A 16,081-nucleotide genomic window follows, 5' to 3' on the forward strand; every position below is an offset into this window, starting at 1 on the left:
CATTATCTATTGTGTGCAGAATAGGACCTGGTTTCTTCTGCTGAGCGTCATTGGGCATGGGTCAAAATTGCCTGGAGATTGCCCTTCCTAAGTGGGCATCTGTTAGGAGGTCTGGTGAGTTTAGCTCCCACTTACCTTCATGAGAAGATAGGGAGGGTTTGCTTCATAGGGAGAACTGAATTGATGCCCTATCAACACAATCATTATAGGTCGAAAACACAGGGAAGGGGGTAGAGATGGGGAACTTATCTGCCTAGGGATTTGCAAGCGTGTGGAGACTGGATTGTTCAGCTCAAGTTGTATAACCAGACGAGATTGGAAGAAAAGGGGAGGCCAGCCGCATTTTACAGCTAGAAAGCCAATTTCATCTGGAAAGCTCAAGGTCTCCATTACGTTAATGTTTTTAATTGCTTTCATTATTCCCATTTAATTGCCAGCTTTCGTAGCTGCACTGCAAAAAGCAATTTCTTAATCATTAGAAATCATTCACTGCCCATTACCCAATTACACCTGAATACCATGACAATTTCTGCTAGGTGCGTGTGGGTTGGGGGAGGGGGCTACCTCTGCTAAAGAATGACATCTAATAATCTGAAATGGTGTTTTACTAAACCGGGCCCATCCATTTCATCCTTGCCCTTCTGCTAAAAGAAGAGCCTGAAAAAGACTCAAGGAGATAAAGGAAAATGCGCCTTGTTTTTGACAGCACCCACCCTTCAGTCGGCTCCATTATTTCCCTCTTGCTAGTAGTGGGTCATTAATACATTAAGGAAATGCAATAATCAAATCATTAAAACTGTCAGGGAGATGTGGGGGGGGGAAGGTTTCATACCCAAAATCGTTTTAGGTCGTTATTATTTACCTGGACTGGATTGCAAGATTGCCCTGCCCTCTATGAGTTTGTACATCTTGTCTTTAGTCACTTGAAATAATATCCTCTTAGACCAGTGGTTCTCAACCTTCCTAATGCCGCGACCCTTTAATACAGTTCCTCATGTTGTCGTGACCCCCAACCGTAAAATTAGGCAACTGTTCTTTCACAGAAATTAAACCGAAACTGACCAATGGCATGAAGATCCATTGTTCATGATGGTATATAAATTGGTTTTTTTCTGGGTTTTCTCAGTTCAGTTCTGCCTCTTGTCCCACCATGCCCATCTCGTTCTTTTCCGTTGCTCCAGACAGACGAACGCTCTATCTCGATCTACCCCACAAGGCTGTTGTGTGGATGCCCCCCCCCCCGGCCAAGCTGCTTGCCCTTCCGCAACCCCTGTGAAAGGTTCATTCAACCCCCAAAGGGGTCCCGACCCCCGGTTGAGAACCACTGTCTTAGACAAATTCGACAAGGTAAATATGCCTTGTGTATCGGCTCTTTGGTAAAAGTTATACAACAACTCCGTGGTAAGAGAAAGGGGGACAGAGTCTCTACTTCAGTGGGTTGTAGGGAGGTCAGTCCCCAGGTGGGACAAGGGGGTCCCCTGGAATTACAGCTCATCTCCATACTACAAAGATGTTCTCCAGGAGAAAATAGTTGCCCCAAGTGGTGTTGGGGGTGAACTCTATGACATTATGCTCCACTTTGGACTCTTCCTGCCCCAAATCCTCCAGGTATTTCACCCCCAAAGTCTCCAGGTATTTCACAACTGATAGTTGGCAACACTAAATCCATTGAGGTCTCTCCCCACCGTAAATCCCACCCACTTCCGGCTCCACCCCCAAACTCTCCAGGTATTCTCTAGCCCAGAGCTGGCCACCCTATGTGAGGGAGGGAACAGGAGACCATGTGGGCGGGGAAGGGGGACGAGTGGGTGGAGTCACTCCAATTGCGGCTTTGGTGTGGCAGAGCAACCTCATCTGCCACAGTCAAGCAGAACACCTTCACTCCAGGGGCAGCCCCACTGGTAAGTCGGGAGCCTCCACAGTCGCATTCATGCCTCCCTGCTCTGCCTGCATCTCCAGGGATGCTCTCTCGGATGGCCGTGGGGGTCAGCATTTGCACGTGGGGTGGTGCAGATGATCCTCTTTTGGGGTCTGCTGGTGGCCAGCTCCAATGCTGTATTCGTGCCCCCCCCCTTGGTGTGGCACCTGTGGTTTGGCTCATGGGGAGGCATTATTAGTCTCTTCCACACATTAGGGGCATAGTTTTGTCACTGACAAAACTAGGAGCCTCTTGTGGCGCAGAGTGGTAAGGCAGCAGACATGCAGTCTGAAAGCTTTGGCCATGAGGCTGGGAGTTCGATCCCAGCAGCCGGCTCAAAGTTGACTCAGCCTTCCATCCTTCCGAGGTCGGTAAAATGAGGACCCAGTTTGCTTGCTGGGGGGGGGTAAAAGGTAATGCCTGGGGAAGGCACTGGCAAACCACCCCGTATTGAGTCTGCCATGAAAACGCTGGAGAGCGTCACCCCAAGGATCAGACATGACTCGGTGCTTGCACAGGGGATACCTTTACCTTTACCTTTGACACTGAGCTCAGTGGCCATAGGTGGCTGCCAGCTATCTCTGGTTATACTGGTTGCTGGGTGGCCTGGGGCCTTTGCCACATATGTGACCTTGTGCATGTGATGCCCACTCCCCAGTCACGTGACCAGCAGCCTTCAGTTCTGGCTCTAACTCCCAGCGTCACCCCCCCATGGATCGCCGGGCAGCCTTGGTCGGAAGTAGCCACTGCTGCATAAACATCTCTGGCTCAAGTTCGAGAAAGCTCCAATTTAAACCATGTACAGGCACAACTTCAGTGAGACTCAGCCATGGAAAGGGGATATGAACCTTTTGCTTTCCCAGGCTCAACTCTCTTGAGGCTCTTCCAATTCAGAAAGCCCCCACCGGTGGAAGTAAACATATTTTTTTACATAAACTGTGAAGCTCTCAGCAGACCATGGAAAACAGCCAACCTGATTCATGCCTCTCTGTGCACAAAAATAATCACTGGGGAGGCTGAAAATTGGTGTTCGGGCTCTAGGCGCCGGCCCCTTAAATGCTCGGCTGCAAAGGAATTTCAAAATGCATTTTTCAAGCTGTCCCTCTAGCTTCTAGGAGTCCCGCACGGAGGGAGAGGAAGAAGAGGCCTCATGCAGCGCATGAGAAGAAAGCAGAGACATTCATGGGCATCATGTCAACGATTCTTGACATGACCCTTGCCTTACAGAGCATGCATCATGAATCCACACACCATGTTGTGCCATTGTAGTATTATCAGAATCACGCAGAGCTGGAAGAGACCTCAAAGGGCCCTCCAGCTCAGCCTCACCAAGCCCTGGTTGAGAAAGCCTGCTGTAGCTTCTCTCTCTCTCTCTCTAAGCTCATGTCCACTCTCTGTCTCCAAATATGTCTCAAAGCTGCTCTCACTGATGGTTGGTTAAGAAGAAGAAGAAGAAGAAGAAGAAGAAGAAGAAGAAGAAGAAGAAGAAGAAGAAGAAGAAGAAGAGTTGGTTCTTATATGCCGCTTTTCCCTACTCGAAGGAGGCTCAAAGCGGCTTACAGTCGCCTTCCCCTTTCTCTCCCCACCTAAGCTAGGAGGAGGGGACATTGCCAACTACTTCTCTAACTTTGCTGGTCGATTTTTGAGCCACAATGCAGGACAAGTGGTGCCAGCCAGTTAAGGAGTCACCGTTTGCCCCTTCTGTGCATGGCACAGTTGTCTACTGATAGGGCACCGGCTTATTTCTCTGGAAATGTGCAGAGCTTGTTTGTTCACAAGGTTCAATGTCTTGTCTTCATCAGGCTGGTAGGACAGATTCTTGAGAACTTTTACTCCAGAAAGACTTTGTCTGTGTAGAGCTGGGGCTTCTGAATTTGCACCTCACGTTTTTCTTCATTGTAATTTCTATACTGAGTTCCGGAGCTCTTTCATGCGTCCTCTTTTTATGCAGATTTAAAGGCTACCCAGATAAGCAGCTATCTGACCAGAGCTCTCATGTCATGAATCAAATAGCAAGATACCTGTCATGAGGCTCTGGACAATTCTCTTTCTCTTCTTTCTTTCAGCTTTACAATCGTTCACTTCTGGCATTTCCTGGTGTTGTGTGATCTGGTTATAGGGTTGTCAGAGGAGTTATCAGGAGGAAAAAGCAGGCCCAGGTCACATTGCTGGCACTGCACAGGAAGTAAGATACTGTGTTGTTGCAGTGATGCTCTGACATTTAAGCAGAATCTGGAACCAGGGATTGGGGTGGGTTCCTGGACCCTGCTTTAAAGACAACCTAGGTTAACCATAGCTGTTGAAGTATGTGGACACAAGAACACATGAAGTTCTCTTACACTGAATGACAGACCCATCAGTCCTCCAAGGTCAATATTGTCCATTCAGACTGGTTTCAGATCTACATGTCTCAGACAGAGGTCTTTCACATCACCAACTCCCTGACCCTTTTAACCTTTGGAAGACAAGCCGAGGTGGACTGTAGCCATCTTTGATGTCTGTGGACTTAGGACGCTACCTGACACTGAACCACAGACCATCAGCCTGTTAAGGTCAATATTGTCCACTCAAACTGGTGGCTGATCTTCATGGTTTCAGGCAGAGGTCTTTCACATAACTAACTCACTGGTCCTACAAACTGGAGGTGCCCAGAATTGAGCCCGAGACCGTCTTCATGCCAAATAGATGCTCTGCCAATAAGCCACAACCTCTCTCCAATGAATATGCATAGTTGTGCTTAGAGGGGAGTCGTTTTGGAGGTGAGATAAGGCGTAAAGGAGGCTGTGGTTGACTGAGATTAATTGGAGGCTTCACGACATCTTGTATCTACACCGCAAGTTGCTACCTCAGGGCTCCTACGATACGATCGGGGACTTGACCACAGGAGATCAGTGTGCACATCTCAGTTGCCACGCACGCAAGGAGCTCCTGCTGCCGTTCAGTCTGAAAACATTCTGGATTGCGTGGGTATCGATCATTCAGTTTTGCACAGCAGAACAGTCGCTGTTTTCTTAATATGAATGAATTCTGATTCAGTCATTTAGCACTATTATTGCCAGTTCCTGTTTCTCTAGTACTAGGGTAGTGTCTCCAAGAGCTTTCTGGATTCCCTAATCTTGCTTCTGAGTGTGTGTGCATGTGTGTGTGTGTGTGTTTAATGGAGTGTGTCAAGAGACATAATGCAAATGATAACATTGTTTAAATCATCACCTTGAATTTCCTTCTTGCAAATAAATCACCGCTCCCCCTCCCTCCCAAATCTACTTCGTAAATAAAACAAAAGAGTTGCAGGGCCACACTAACCTGTTTGTTTCCACAACTGTGCTGCAGTTGCATGTGGTTGGCATACTAATAATTTTGCGTTGAGCGTATCAGGTTCTACTTTATATGTTTCATTGCTGTAGCAGCATTGTTGTTCGAAGGATGTAGCACCCAAAAAGTGTGTGTATTATATTGGTTTTTTAAAATAAAAAATGGTTATTTACCCAATGTATTTTACAAGGTTTCTCAGGAAGTGAGGAGATTAAAGCATTTAAAAATCAATCGCATGCAACGAAACACAATCCAGTAGCATAAAACTTAAAACTTTGAATCCACCACATGTAAACTAAAGCTGCAGACTTATATACTCTTACTTATGAGTGAGACCCCCTAGCAGTGTAGTTCTAAGAACATTAGCCCCATTAAGAAGATCTAAGTAGTAATCTAGGCAGACCTGCTTAGGCCAGGACTGCATGAGGTTTTCTACCCAGTCCTAGTCCGTATAAATCCCTCCCATCTACACTGAATTCAATTTCCATTTTGATTTGGGGCGCTTTAAATTTTCCCTCTGCCACATGCATGATTGATCCAGAGTGACTCTACCTTTCCCCTGCGATATCCTGGAATGGATATAAGCTGCAATATTTGTAAAATCAGCATCAATAAGTGAGCAGATCTTTTGTTTTTGCAAATTAACTTCCTTCTCTGTGCCTGATGGCTGATTTTGAACACTGTGTTTGGCAGACAATGGGTTGCCAGCCTCCAGGTGGGGCCTGGAAATCTCCCGGAATTACAGCTGATCTCCTGACTAGGGGGATCTGAAAAAAATGGTTGCTTTGGAAAGTGGTGCCAAAGGCATTGTGCCCCGCTGAGGTCCCTTTCCTCCCCAAATCCTGCCTTTCCTAGCTTACTCACAAATCTCCAAGCATTTCACAATCTAGAGACGGCAACCCCGGAGACCAAACACAGGATCATAGAACTGTAAAAGGTCATACAGGCTATCTAGTCCAACCCACTGCTCCATGCAGGATCAGCCTAGACCAGTCTTTTGCAACCTTTTGACAGTGGAGAAGCCCCTGAAATAACTTTTCAGACTTCGAGGAACCCCGGAAGTGATGTCACCTGGCCACACCTCCCTGCCACACCCCCAGAAGTGACATGTCACTGGAAGCAATGTTAACAGACAGACTTGACAAGGGCTGGGGGGGGGGAGATAGAAGGTGGTTTAAGCAGGAGTAAGCATGCAGGTTTTGTCCCCCTCCTAAGCGCAGACACCATGAGACAACTCATGCCAGGGGCAGGGAGTGAGGGAAGCAGCCAGTTCCCGAGCTTGTGGCTGAGTCCATTAAGGCAGGAGGGGAAAGACCATGGACCCCTTCTGGAGCCCCCACGGACCCCTGGTTGGAACGCCCTGGCCTAGAGCATCCATTATAAGTAAATTTTTATCACGATAAAACATTAATTGTCCAGAAACCTACATTAATGTGCATTTACTTACATCTCCTAGACTTTATTGGGAGTTTAGCCCACGTTCTTGCTTAATAAGAGAGTTTAGAAGGGCCCCATTCAACCTAAAAACTTATTTCACAAAATGTAAAGGGCCATAAAGTTGATTAACAAAAGAAGTTAAACTACATCATATATCAATTGCATCATTATATACACATTATTATAAATATATATATCTCCTTCTGATCTGAAATCCCCTCACCTACCTAACTGGCACCCGACATTCCAGAATTCTTGAGGATTGTAATTGGAAGAGTTTGTCCGTGTCCCTTTGGGGTAGATCCTTGAAAGAAATCTGACGTTGTGCTGGATGAACTCAGTAGCTGCCAAGAGACATTTCCATAAGCATGTTATAAATAGTGGCATGAAAAATAGCCCCAGCTGATATAACATCTCTGATTTTGTACTTTTACCATTTTAATCTTGATTTATGTGCATGATAAGATGATACCATATTCTCATGTGGACTTCTGACAAATTCCACAAGTGTTTTTAAAGATCTTCCTTACTGAATTCAGTGCACATTTTTAGACATTTAATACCAAGAAGCATATTGAAATCCATGGTACTGACAGAAGTAGAAAAACAGGGGTTTATACTATCTGCCTTAAGGAGTCTCAAAGCGGCTGACAATAGCTTTTCCCTTCCTCTTCCCACCACAGGTACCTTGTGAGGGAGGTGGGGCTGAGAGAGCCTTAACTGGCCCAAAGACACCCAACTCACTCAAATCTTTAGATGCAGTGAAATGGGAACAACTGCACTCGTGGTAAATGTGGAATCTGTGCTACAAGCTTGCTGGTGAAGGGTAGGGTTGCCAACTCTGGATTGGAAAGGCCTGGAAATTTGGGGTGGGGACTGGGGACTTTTGTAGAGGATAAAGCTACAGAATCCATGTTCCAAAGCAGCCATTTTCTGCAGGGGAACTATTCTGTCATTTGGAATTCAGCTGTAATTCCAGGTGTATTCCTGGCCCCAACTGGAGGTTGGCAAGCCTAGTTCAAGGAGAGGACAGACCATAAAGAGTTTTGATAAAACTGATATCTTAAGCAATGAGATCTGCTTTGTCGGGGCGAACTTCCAGCATTACCTTGCACTTTTGCTGTCTTTCGAGCTTTGCCCTCGCTCATGGAGTGGTTTTCGTAAAACTTCTGATTCTCTCTCGAGTCTTCGAAGCTGACAAATTTACGAGATTTGGTGTAAATGACAAGTTCCGAGAGAGCCAGAGCGATCTTCACCTTCTTTATCTAGAAACAAGAGGGGAGAAGATTCAAGGTGGGGCTTGGTCCTCCTTTCCACGTTTCCTCAAAATGGACACCAGCTGAAAACAACATCCTCTTACTGCAATATAGTGCTCATTGAACTGCTCTCAAAGACCAATGGGAAGTTTCAGTTCAGTTCAGTCTGTGACTCCTGACTGCTTATATATTTGACCCGTAATTTATTGTAGCGGCTTCTGCTTCATTTTGGGGCATAAATCAAAGTGCTGGTTTGAGCTACAAAACCATTCGTGGCTGTGCCCTTGAGTATCTTAGGGTCCTCAGCGAGAATCCTGTATGCCAGGGGTAGTCAACCTGTGGTCCTCCAGATGTTCACGGACTACAATTCCCATGAGCCCCTGCCAGCGAACGCTGGCAGGGGGTCATGGGAATTGTAGTCCGTGGACATCTGGAGGACCACAGGTTGACTACCCCTGCTGTATGCTCACCCTGGGGTTTATTGACCCACTCCCCCCTCCCAAATGGCCAATGATGGGCGTGGGAAGGAGAGGGGCCCCAGGTGAGCATGTATGCTGCGATTGGTCTCCCTCTGTCTTGCATCCACTGCCGAAGACTAGCAGGCTCAGCAAGCCTTCGAGTCCCAGCAGTTTTAATGACCAATAATACACTGGGTGTTAAGCGCTGAGTGGCACTTAAGCCATGAGACCAGCTCCTCCTCCTAGGCCTAACCAGAAATATTAAGTGGGCCAGATGCCGTTTGCCACCCCCGGATGACGGGTTCAAGAAGGGCAGCCTATAAATGTATTTAAATGATAAAGAAATAAATATCTTTACCCCAAAAATATTTTCCGCAGGGCCTGCAAGACGGAGCTCTTTCGCCAGGCGCATGATTGAGGCCAGGGCAGAACCCCGGCACCCCAACTAGGCCCCCTTCCCACGGTTTAGTAGAACTGCATCCACTCCCTAGTGGAAGAAGACTTGGCCTCCGGCTGAACCAGGAGGGAGGGGGTCCATCGATTAGATGCTATCGCCGATTGTTACTTATTGTATGTGGGGGTTTTATGGGGTTTTACTGGTTTTTAACATTTTATTCTATGAACCGCTGTTGGCAGGCAGACAGAAGTAGAGGTAGAGGTAGAGGTAGAGGTATACACATACATATATACATACATGATAGATAGATGATGATAGATGGATGGATGGATGGATGGATGGATGGATGGATGGATGGATGGATGGATGGATGGATGGATGGATGGATGGATGGATGGATGGATGGATAGATGATAGATGATAGATGATAGATGATAGATGATAGATGATAGATGATAGATGATAGATGATAGATGATAGATGATAGATGATAGATGATAGATGATAGATGATAGATGATAGATGATAGATGATAGATGATAGATGATAGATGATAGATGATAGATGATAGATGATAGATGATAGATGATAGATGATAGATGATAGATGATAGATGGATTGATGGATTGATGGATTGATGGATTGATGGATTGATGGTAGATAGGTAGATAGGTAGATAGGTAGATAGGTAGATAGATAGATAGATAGATAGATAGATAGATAGATAGATAGATAGATAGATAGATAGATAGATAGATAGATAGATAGATAGATAGATAGATAGTCTGCCACCCTAGTGACACATCAAGAAGAAGAAAAGCTGGGTTTTTTATTTCTCTTTTCACTACTCAAGAGTCACAAAGCAGCTTACAAACGTCTTGCCCTTCCTCTCCCCATAACAGACATCCTGTGAGGTAGGTGGGGCTGAGAAAGTTCTGAGAGAACTGGCCCAAGGCCACCCACCTGGCTGCATATGGAGGAGGAGTGAGGAATCAAACCCGGCTCATCAGATCGGAGTCCACTGCCCTTTAACCACTACACCACCCTGACTCTCAAGGGGGACGAGATCTCCCGTAACTCCTCAGGGAGAAGGGTTCCAAGGAGAAGGGTCTGCCTAATCCCCAATTGTTCACCACCATTGTTCTAATTTGGCAGCCTGATGGATTTGCCAAGGAGGCTTGCCTTGCTGTCACGACCCCAGGCAGCACGGGGGTGTAAATGCAGTAATAGTTCAAAGTCACGAACTGATGAATTCTTATTTGCAGAAGAAAATTTCTGGAACATTTAGATCTTCTTGGCTAGAGGTTTTTTTTTTTATTCAGGGGGGTTCCTTGAGGTTCAGAGCCTTCACTACTTACTTTTTGTTTCTTCCGAGGAGGACCTGCCCCTTTCGAAGATGACCGTCTCTTTTTAAGCAAGGGCTGCTTGGCAGATGCAGAAGGTTCGTCGTCAAGTTCATCATCCGTGGTTTCCACCTCCTCGAATTCCCCCGTCTGACCATGGAAGTCTGTGCCCATTCGGTCGAGAGTTTCTTCGAGTGTCCCAAGTTTCTTGTTTTTGATAAGTATTTTGAATTTCAAGTCCTGTAGGATGAGGATAATGGGAGGGAGTTAAGGACTGCCAATGATAATAGCCAAAAGGTAGGCCATGATGCATTGGACTAGATGACCCTGGAGGTCCCTTCAAACTCAATGATTCTATGTCAGTCTTTTAGGCTAAAGCCATTTGTAATGCAAGAACATTCAGATCTTGCTCAAATTGCAAGATCCTTTCCCTTCCCAGAATCCAGGAGCTCTCTGTGGCTGCCAGGAAATATCCTTAAGGGTGCAATCTGATGCTGAGCGACTCCAGTTTAAAGGCATTTTGACGTAAATTAGCTATATTCAGGATTGTCCTATAACACTTCTCAGTTTGTATTCTCACAAGCTATGGTGATAATGCCTGGAGGATCATTGTTCATGGGGTCGCGATGGGTCGGACACAACTTCACACCTAACAACAACAATAACAGTGGTGATAATGCCATGGTCTAAGCCAACCATTGACCAACATTATCAATGGGGGCCATATGGCCTCCTCTGGAGGCCCTGGCACATTCAAAATGGGACACGGGCTGAAAAATGAGAGAAGGGGAGCCCAGAGGATTGGGGGGAGGGGCTGGCATGTGAACTGATGAAATACCCTTTCTTGTCATGTATGACATCATTAATTGCTACGAAGTTCAACCATCAAAGGAAAGAAAAAGGAAATCTTTAATTCATTCCTTTACATGTGCTTGTATTAATGCATTCAAGAAAAGAAAAAGAAAACCCATTCCTCTCTTGGTCAAATGTTCTACAAAATGGCTGCTTTGGAAGGCAGACTCTATGGCACTGTATCCTAGTGAGGCCCTTTCCTTCCTTAAACCCCATCCTCAGGCTCGACCCATAAAATCTCCAGGTATTTCCCCACTTGCAACTGACAGTCCTAGGCACTGGGCTAGATGCCATGTTTAATGATGCTCTGAACATCCTCAGACCTGCATTTCCCTGTATTTCGCCGATTATGGATGCCACCGATGCGTAGCTGTGGAGCTGCATGCCCCAAGGCTTTCTGTGGCCCCACAGGAGTCACCTTTCAGTTCTGGGCTGCTTGACATAACACCCCACTGAGGTCCTTTCTGTCCTCAACATCTTTCCTCTACATACTCCACCCTCAAATCTACAGGAATTTGCTGGGGAGTAGGTTCAGGATGGACAAAAAGAACAGCAGAGCTCTTATGATGATGTTCTATGCCCTGTTGCTAGCTGTCCAGAGGAACTAGTTAGCCACTGAGTAAGACAGGAGGCTGGACTAGACGGACCATTGGTCTGATCCAGCAGAGCTCTTCAGATATTATGATGTTCTTGTGATGATGTTGTATGCTCTGTTGTTGGCTGTCCAGTGGAACTTGCTGGCCATGGTGTGAGACAAAATGCTAGACTAGATGGACCATTGGTCTGATCCAGCAGGGCTCTTCTGTTGTTCTTATGAAGACCTTGGCCTCTATGTTCCATTATTGGCTGTCCAGAAGAACTGGTTGGCCATGTTATGAGACAGGATGCTGGACTAGATGGACCATTGGTCTGATCCAGCATGACTCTTCTGATGTTCATACCCTGTTGTTGCCTCTATACCCTGTTGTTGGCTGTCCAGAGGAACTGGTTGGCCACAGTGTGAGACAAGAGACTGGACTAGATGGACCATTGGTTTGATCTGGGAGGATTGGTCTGATGTTCTTATGGCTTGTAGCGCATTAGCCATTACAGAAACAGAACGTGTAGTTCTTCTGTTGCTCGGATGTTATACTGTTTCTTTCCACTCTTGCTGTCTGGGTTGGGTAAGCGTGCAGGGAAAATGTTTTCAAGGAACAATTTTCAAGCGATTTGAGAGAAAATTTGTCAAGGGAGCTGAAACTGAGCTCCTGGGAGACACCTGAAGAATCTGAAAAAGGCACCATTTCCTCCTTAGTCCTTTTCTACCACGTTGCACATTTTTAACCGCAAAAAAAAGAAAAAATTAACGTCGCGTAGCAGATAAATATAAGGATCTCTTGCATCCTCAGCCTTCAGGCAGCCATAAATCATGACTGTGTATATTGGATGATTCTAATAAGATCCAAAAGTACAGCATGATGCCCTGTGCTTCCTCTCTATGCTTCAGCCTGTAGAGAGATTGTTTTCATCTCAGTGGGGGATGCAGAATCTTCCCTATTCATGTGCCACTACATGGGAAAAGGATGCTTTCCGCGAGTTGGGAGACTAATTCTGTTTCATCAGCTGAAGTATAGCAATGTTTTAAGGGGGGCAAGGTTGCAAAATTGTCAGGAGGCCACCAAACCAACCACAAAACAAAACAAAAAATCCTTCCTTGTTATTTTTAGCAAAAAAAAAACAACACCCATATCAATGTCGTTACCTCTGGGGAAGGTAATTCCTTCGGCATCGTCCCATCAACTGTAGTGGTCACCAGCCTGTCGCCCAGGATAGTTTTCATATAATCAGCCATCACTTCCTGCTGCTTGGGGCTGCAATGATTCTCCAAAGACACGATCACGGGATAATCAGAGGCCTGGAAGTACAATTTTCAAAGCTATTAAAACTCCTGCGCATGGATAAGAAGTGTGCAAAATGGAAATGAAGAATGTTGCAAAAAGAACAAGGGGCTCAGGGGTAGTCAACCTGCGGTCCTCCAGATGTCCATGGACTACAATTCCCATGAGCCCCGGCCAGCAAACGCTGGCAGGGGCTCATGGGAATTGTAGTCCATGGGCATCTGGAGGACCACAGGTTGACTACCCCTGAAGGGGCTTACCTGTTGTGGAAGAAACAAATTACCGCCGCGGCCCTTATAGACTGGGTGGTGGCATGATTGTTATTACCACTGCAAGTGGATATTGACATTCCAACCAGCCTCCCAGGAGACTTTAACACAGAGACTAGGGATGCCAGCCTCCAGGCGGGACCTGGGGAATCCCCAGAATTATAGCTCGTCTCCATGCTACAGAGATCAGTTCCCCTGGAGAAAAGGGCTCTTTTGGAAGGTGGACTCCAACACCACTGAGGTCCCTGTCCTTCCCGGGCTCCACCCCCAAATCTCCAGGGGTTTCCCAAATTGGATCTGGCAACCCTACCTCCTGCCAGCAGTCAGAAGGGATGTGACAAGCCTGACGGAGGCACAGCGGACTGCAAACCAAATGTCATAAATAGAAAAATCTAGATTTGGTTTCAGTGTGAGAGGGTTAGAACCCGTTTAAAAAAATAAACAAACATATGTAGGGTTGCCAATCCCCAGATGGGACCTGGAGATCCCCTGGGATTACAACTGATCTCCAGATAACAGAGATCTGACCCCCCTGGAAAAGGGGCAGCCCCCCTGCTGTAACTCCAAACCCATTTATCACACACGGACTTACCAGAAAGGCATACTTGTAGATCACCTGGATGACGGTCTTAAAACTGATCTTGCTCGTTAGCGTGTGTCCGTGATACACGATTGGGTCACCATTCGGACCATCCCAGCAGTCGATTTCCAAGCAACGGCAGCCTTTCATCAGAGCGCTTCAAAAACAAATCACCAAGGTGGGGGAGGCAGAAAAGCCAAGGGAGGGATGGCTTCCCTAAAATGCTTTACTCTATTAGAGCAGATCCCAGGATGATGCGGTACAATCCTGTTATGGTCTGCTGAGGTCAGGGATGCCAGTCCCCAGGTGGGACCTGGGCATCCCCTGGAATTACTTCTCATCTCCAGACTACAGAGACCAGTTCCCCTGGAGAAAATGGCTGCTTGGAGGGTAGACTCCATAGCATTATACTCCACTTAGCTTTCTCCCCACCGTAAATCCCATCCACTCCTGGATCCACCCCCCAAAGTCTTCATCTTCCCCTTTATATCTCTGAGATGTGGGGTGGGCTGAAACAACTGGCCAAGGTCCACCTAATATGTTTTTATGGGAAGCAGAGATTTGAACCGAGGTATAGTCTGGAGACCAAGCCCTCTGAGGAAAGGCAGAGGGACTTCAGAATGTTCAGTATGGCTAAGAGGAGGGCAGGGAACAGTTCCTGTTGGCAGCAGAGAGGACTTGCTGTAATGGGTTTAAACTACATGTGGAACGGTACTAGATAGATATTGGGGGTGGGGAGAAATGTTCACAATCAGAGTAGTTCAGCAGTGGAATGGGCTGCCTAAGGAGGTGGGAAACTCCCCTCATTGGAGGTCTCCAAGCAACTTTTTATCCTGGATGCTTTAGACCAGGGGTAGTCAACCTGTGGTCCTCCAGATGTCCATGGACTATAATTTCCATGAGCCCCTGCCAGCATTTGCAAACGCTGGCAGTAGCTCATGGGAATTGTAGTCCATGGACATCTGGAGGTTGACCACCCCAGCTTTAGACTGAACCTGCATTAAGCAGGGGGTTGGACTAGATGGCCTGTCTGGCCCTTTCCAACTCTACGATGCTACAATGGTGACCTCTATACCACACTGGTTCTCTTTATCTCTACTGCCCACAGACTTAATAACATTGCTACATGGTGAAGTGTACGTAAAGAAGGGCAGACATGCAAGAATAAATAAATAAAAATATCAGTGCCCTGGAGAAAAATGGATGCTTTGGAGAGAGAGGAGACCCTCTAGCATTGTGCCCCATTGAGGACCCTCTCCTCCCAAGCTCCACCCCCCATTCTCCAGGCATTTTCCAACCCGGACCTGACAGCCCTTCTGTCCCCCCGTCCCCCATCCCACTTTGGCCTCTCCAGGAGACCTGGTAATTCCATAACTAACCAAGGAGCCAGGATACAAACCTGGCAGTGTGTCTCTAACATTAAAGCCAAATTCTTTTCTGCTTATCTTTTGGAGCAAGTCCTAACTTTTACAAATAGTTTTCTTTTGAGGGGTTTGTAAATGGAATAAAATATAGGCAAAGCTATTTTTCATCACTCATTTGTTCATTTGTTCATTTGTTCATTTGTTCGCTCATTCGCTCATTCGCTCATTCGCTCATTCATTCGCTCATTCATTCGCTCATTCATTCGCTCATTCATTCGCTCATTCATTCATTCATTCATTCATTCATTCATTCATTCATTCATTCATTCATTCATTCATTCATTCATGCATATAGCAGGGAGGCCAGCATAGTTCAGTGGTATTCTTAGGCCTCAACCTTTGGAAGCAGAGGAAGTGAACCAGTGTCCTAAAATAGCTTGCAGGGAGCAGGGCTTTCAGCCGAACCCCTGAACTGAAACGGGGAGCACGACTTGGGGCATTTTTATGGGAAAATTCGGTTCATGCCCCAGTTCGCGCCCATCCCTTCTTCTGAATGGTTGTCTTGCCTTGAAAACCCTACGGCAGGGGTGGCCAAACAGCGGCTCTCCAGATGCCCCCAGGGGCTCGTGGGAATTGTAGTCCATCTTACCTATTTTCCATCTTACCTAAAGCTTTTAACTATCTCTTATTTCATTAAGATTTTTTTTTTTTGAATGGAGGCAAATACCTTGCATAGCCCCACAGGTGACTCGGCCCTATCAGCTGGTCAGATATGAGGTAGGTGTTATGCGAGGAGGAAATAAAATATTCGGATAACGGACGGGTCATATCCTGGTAAACCGTGCGATGTTCCTCTTTCAAGAGCGCGCAGTCCTCAGAGCTCATGTATCTTAGAAATCCTTCAAATGTCATCTCTCGGTTCCTTTTCGCTGGAAACCAGAGCATGGGGGGGGGGGGAGGAGGGAAATAAGATTATATTGCCAATACTAGAACATGCAAAATTAAAACCCTCCACTCT

At 46.4% G+C, this 16,081-nt stretch overlaps 1 protein-coding gene across 6 annotated transcripts in view; it reads right to left on the bottom strand.

Annotated features, from left to right (window-relative positions):
- LOC143838578 (1-phosphatidylinositol 4,5-bisphosphate phosphodiesterase zeta-1-like) overlaps nucleotides 1–16,081 on the bottom strand; it is a 54,832-nt gene that overhangs the window by 20,825 nt on the left and 17,926 nt on the right. For all 6 annotated transcript variants that reach the window (XR_013231425.1, XR_013231426.1, XM_077340110.1 and 3 more), the window contains 6 exons: nucleotides 15,791–15,992; nucleotides 13,712–13,856; nucleotides 12,715–12,867; nucleotides 10,137–10,361; nucleotides 7,776–7,932; nucleotides 6,895–7,011 (listed from right to left, as the gene is read on the bottom strand). Coding sequence is in view for 4 of the 6 variants with exons in the window: in XM_077340110.1 (XP_077196225.1) it covers nucleotides 6,895–7,011; nucleotides 7,776–7,932; nucleotides 10,137–10,361; nucleotides 12,715–12,867; nucleotides 13,712–13,856; nucleotides 15,791–15,992 (999 nt within the window). In the remaining 2 variants the exon portion in view is untranslated. The remainder of the gene's footprint in view (nucleotides 1–6,894; nucleotides 7,012–7,775; nucleotides 7,933–10,136; nucleotides 10,362–12,714; nucleotides 12,868–13,711; nucleotides 13,857–15,790; nucleotides 15,993–16,081) is intronic.

Source organism: Paroedura picta, chromosome 5 (assembly GCF_049243985.1).
Source record: "Paroedura picta isolate Pp20150507F chromosome 5, Ppicta_v3.0, whole genome shotgun sequence".
In the NCBI taxonomy this organism is placed as follows: Eukaryota; Metazoa; Chordata; class Lepidosauria; order Squamata; family Gekkonidae; genus Paroedura; species Paroedura picta.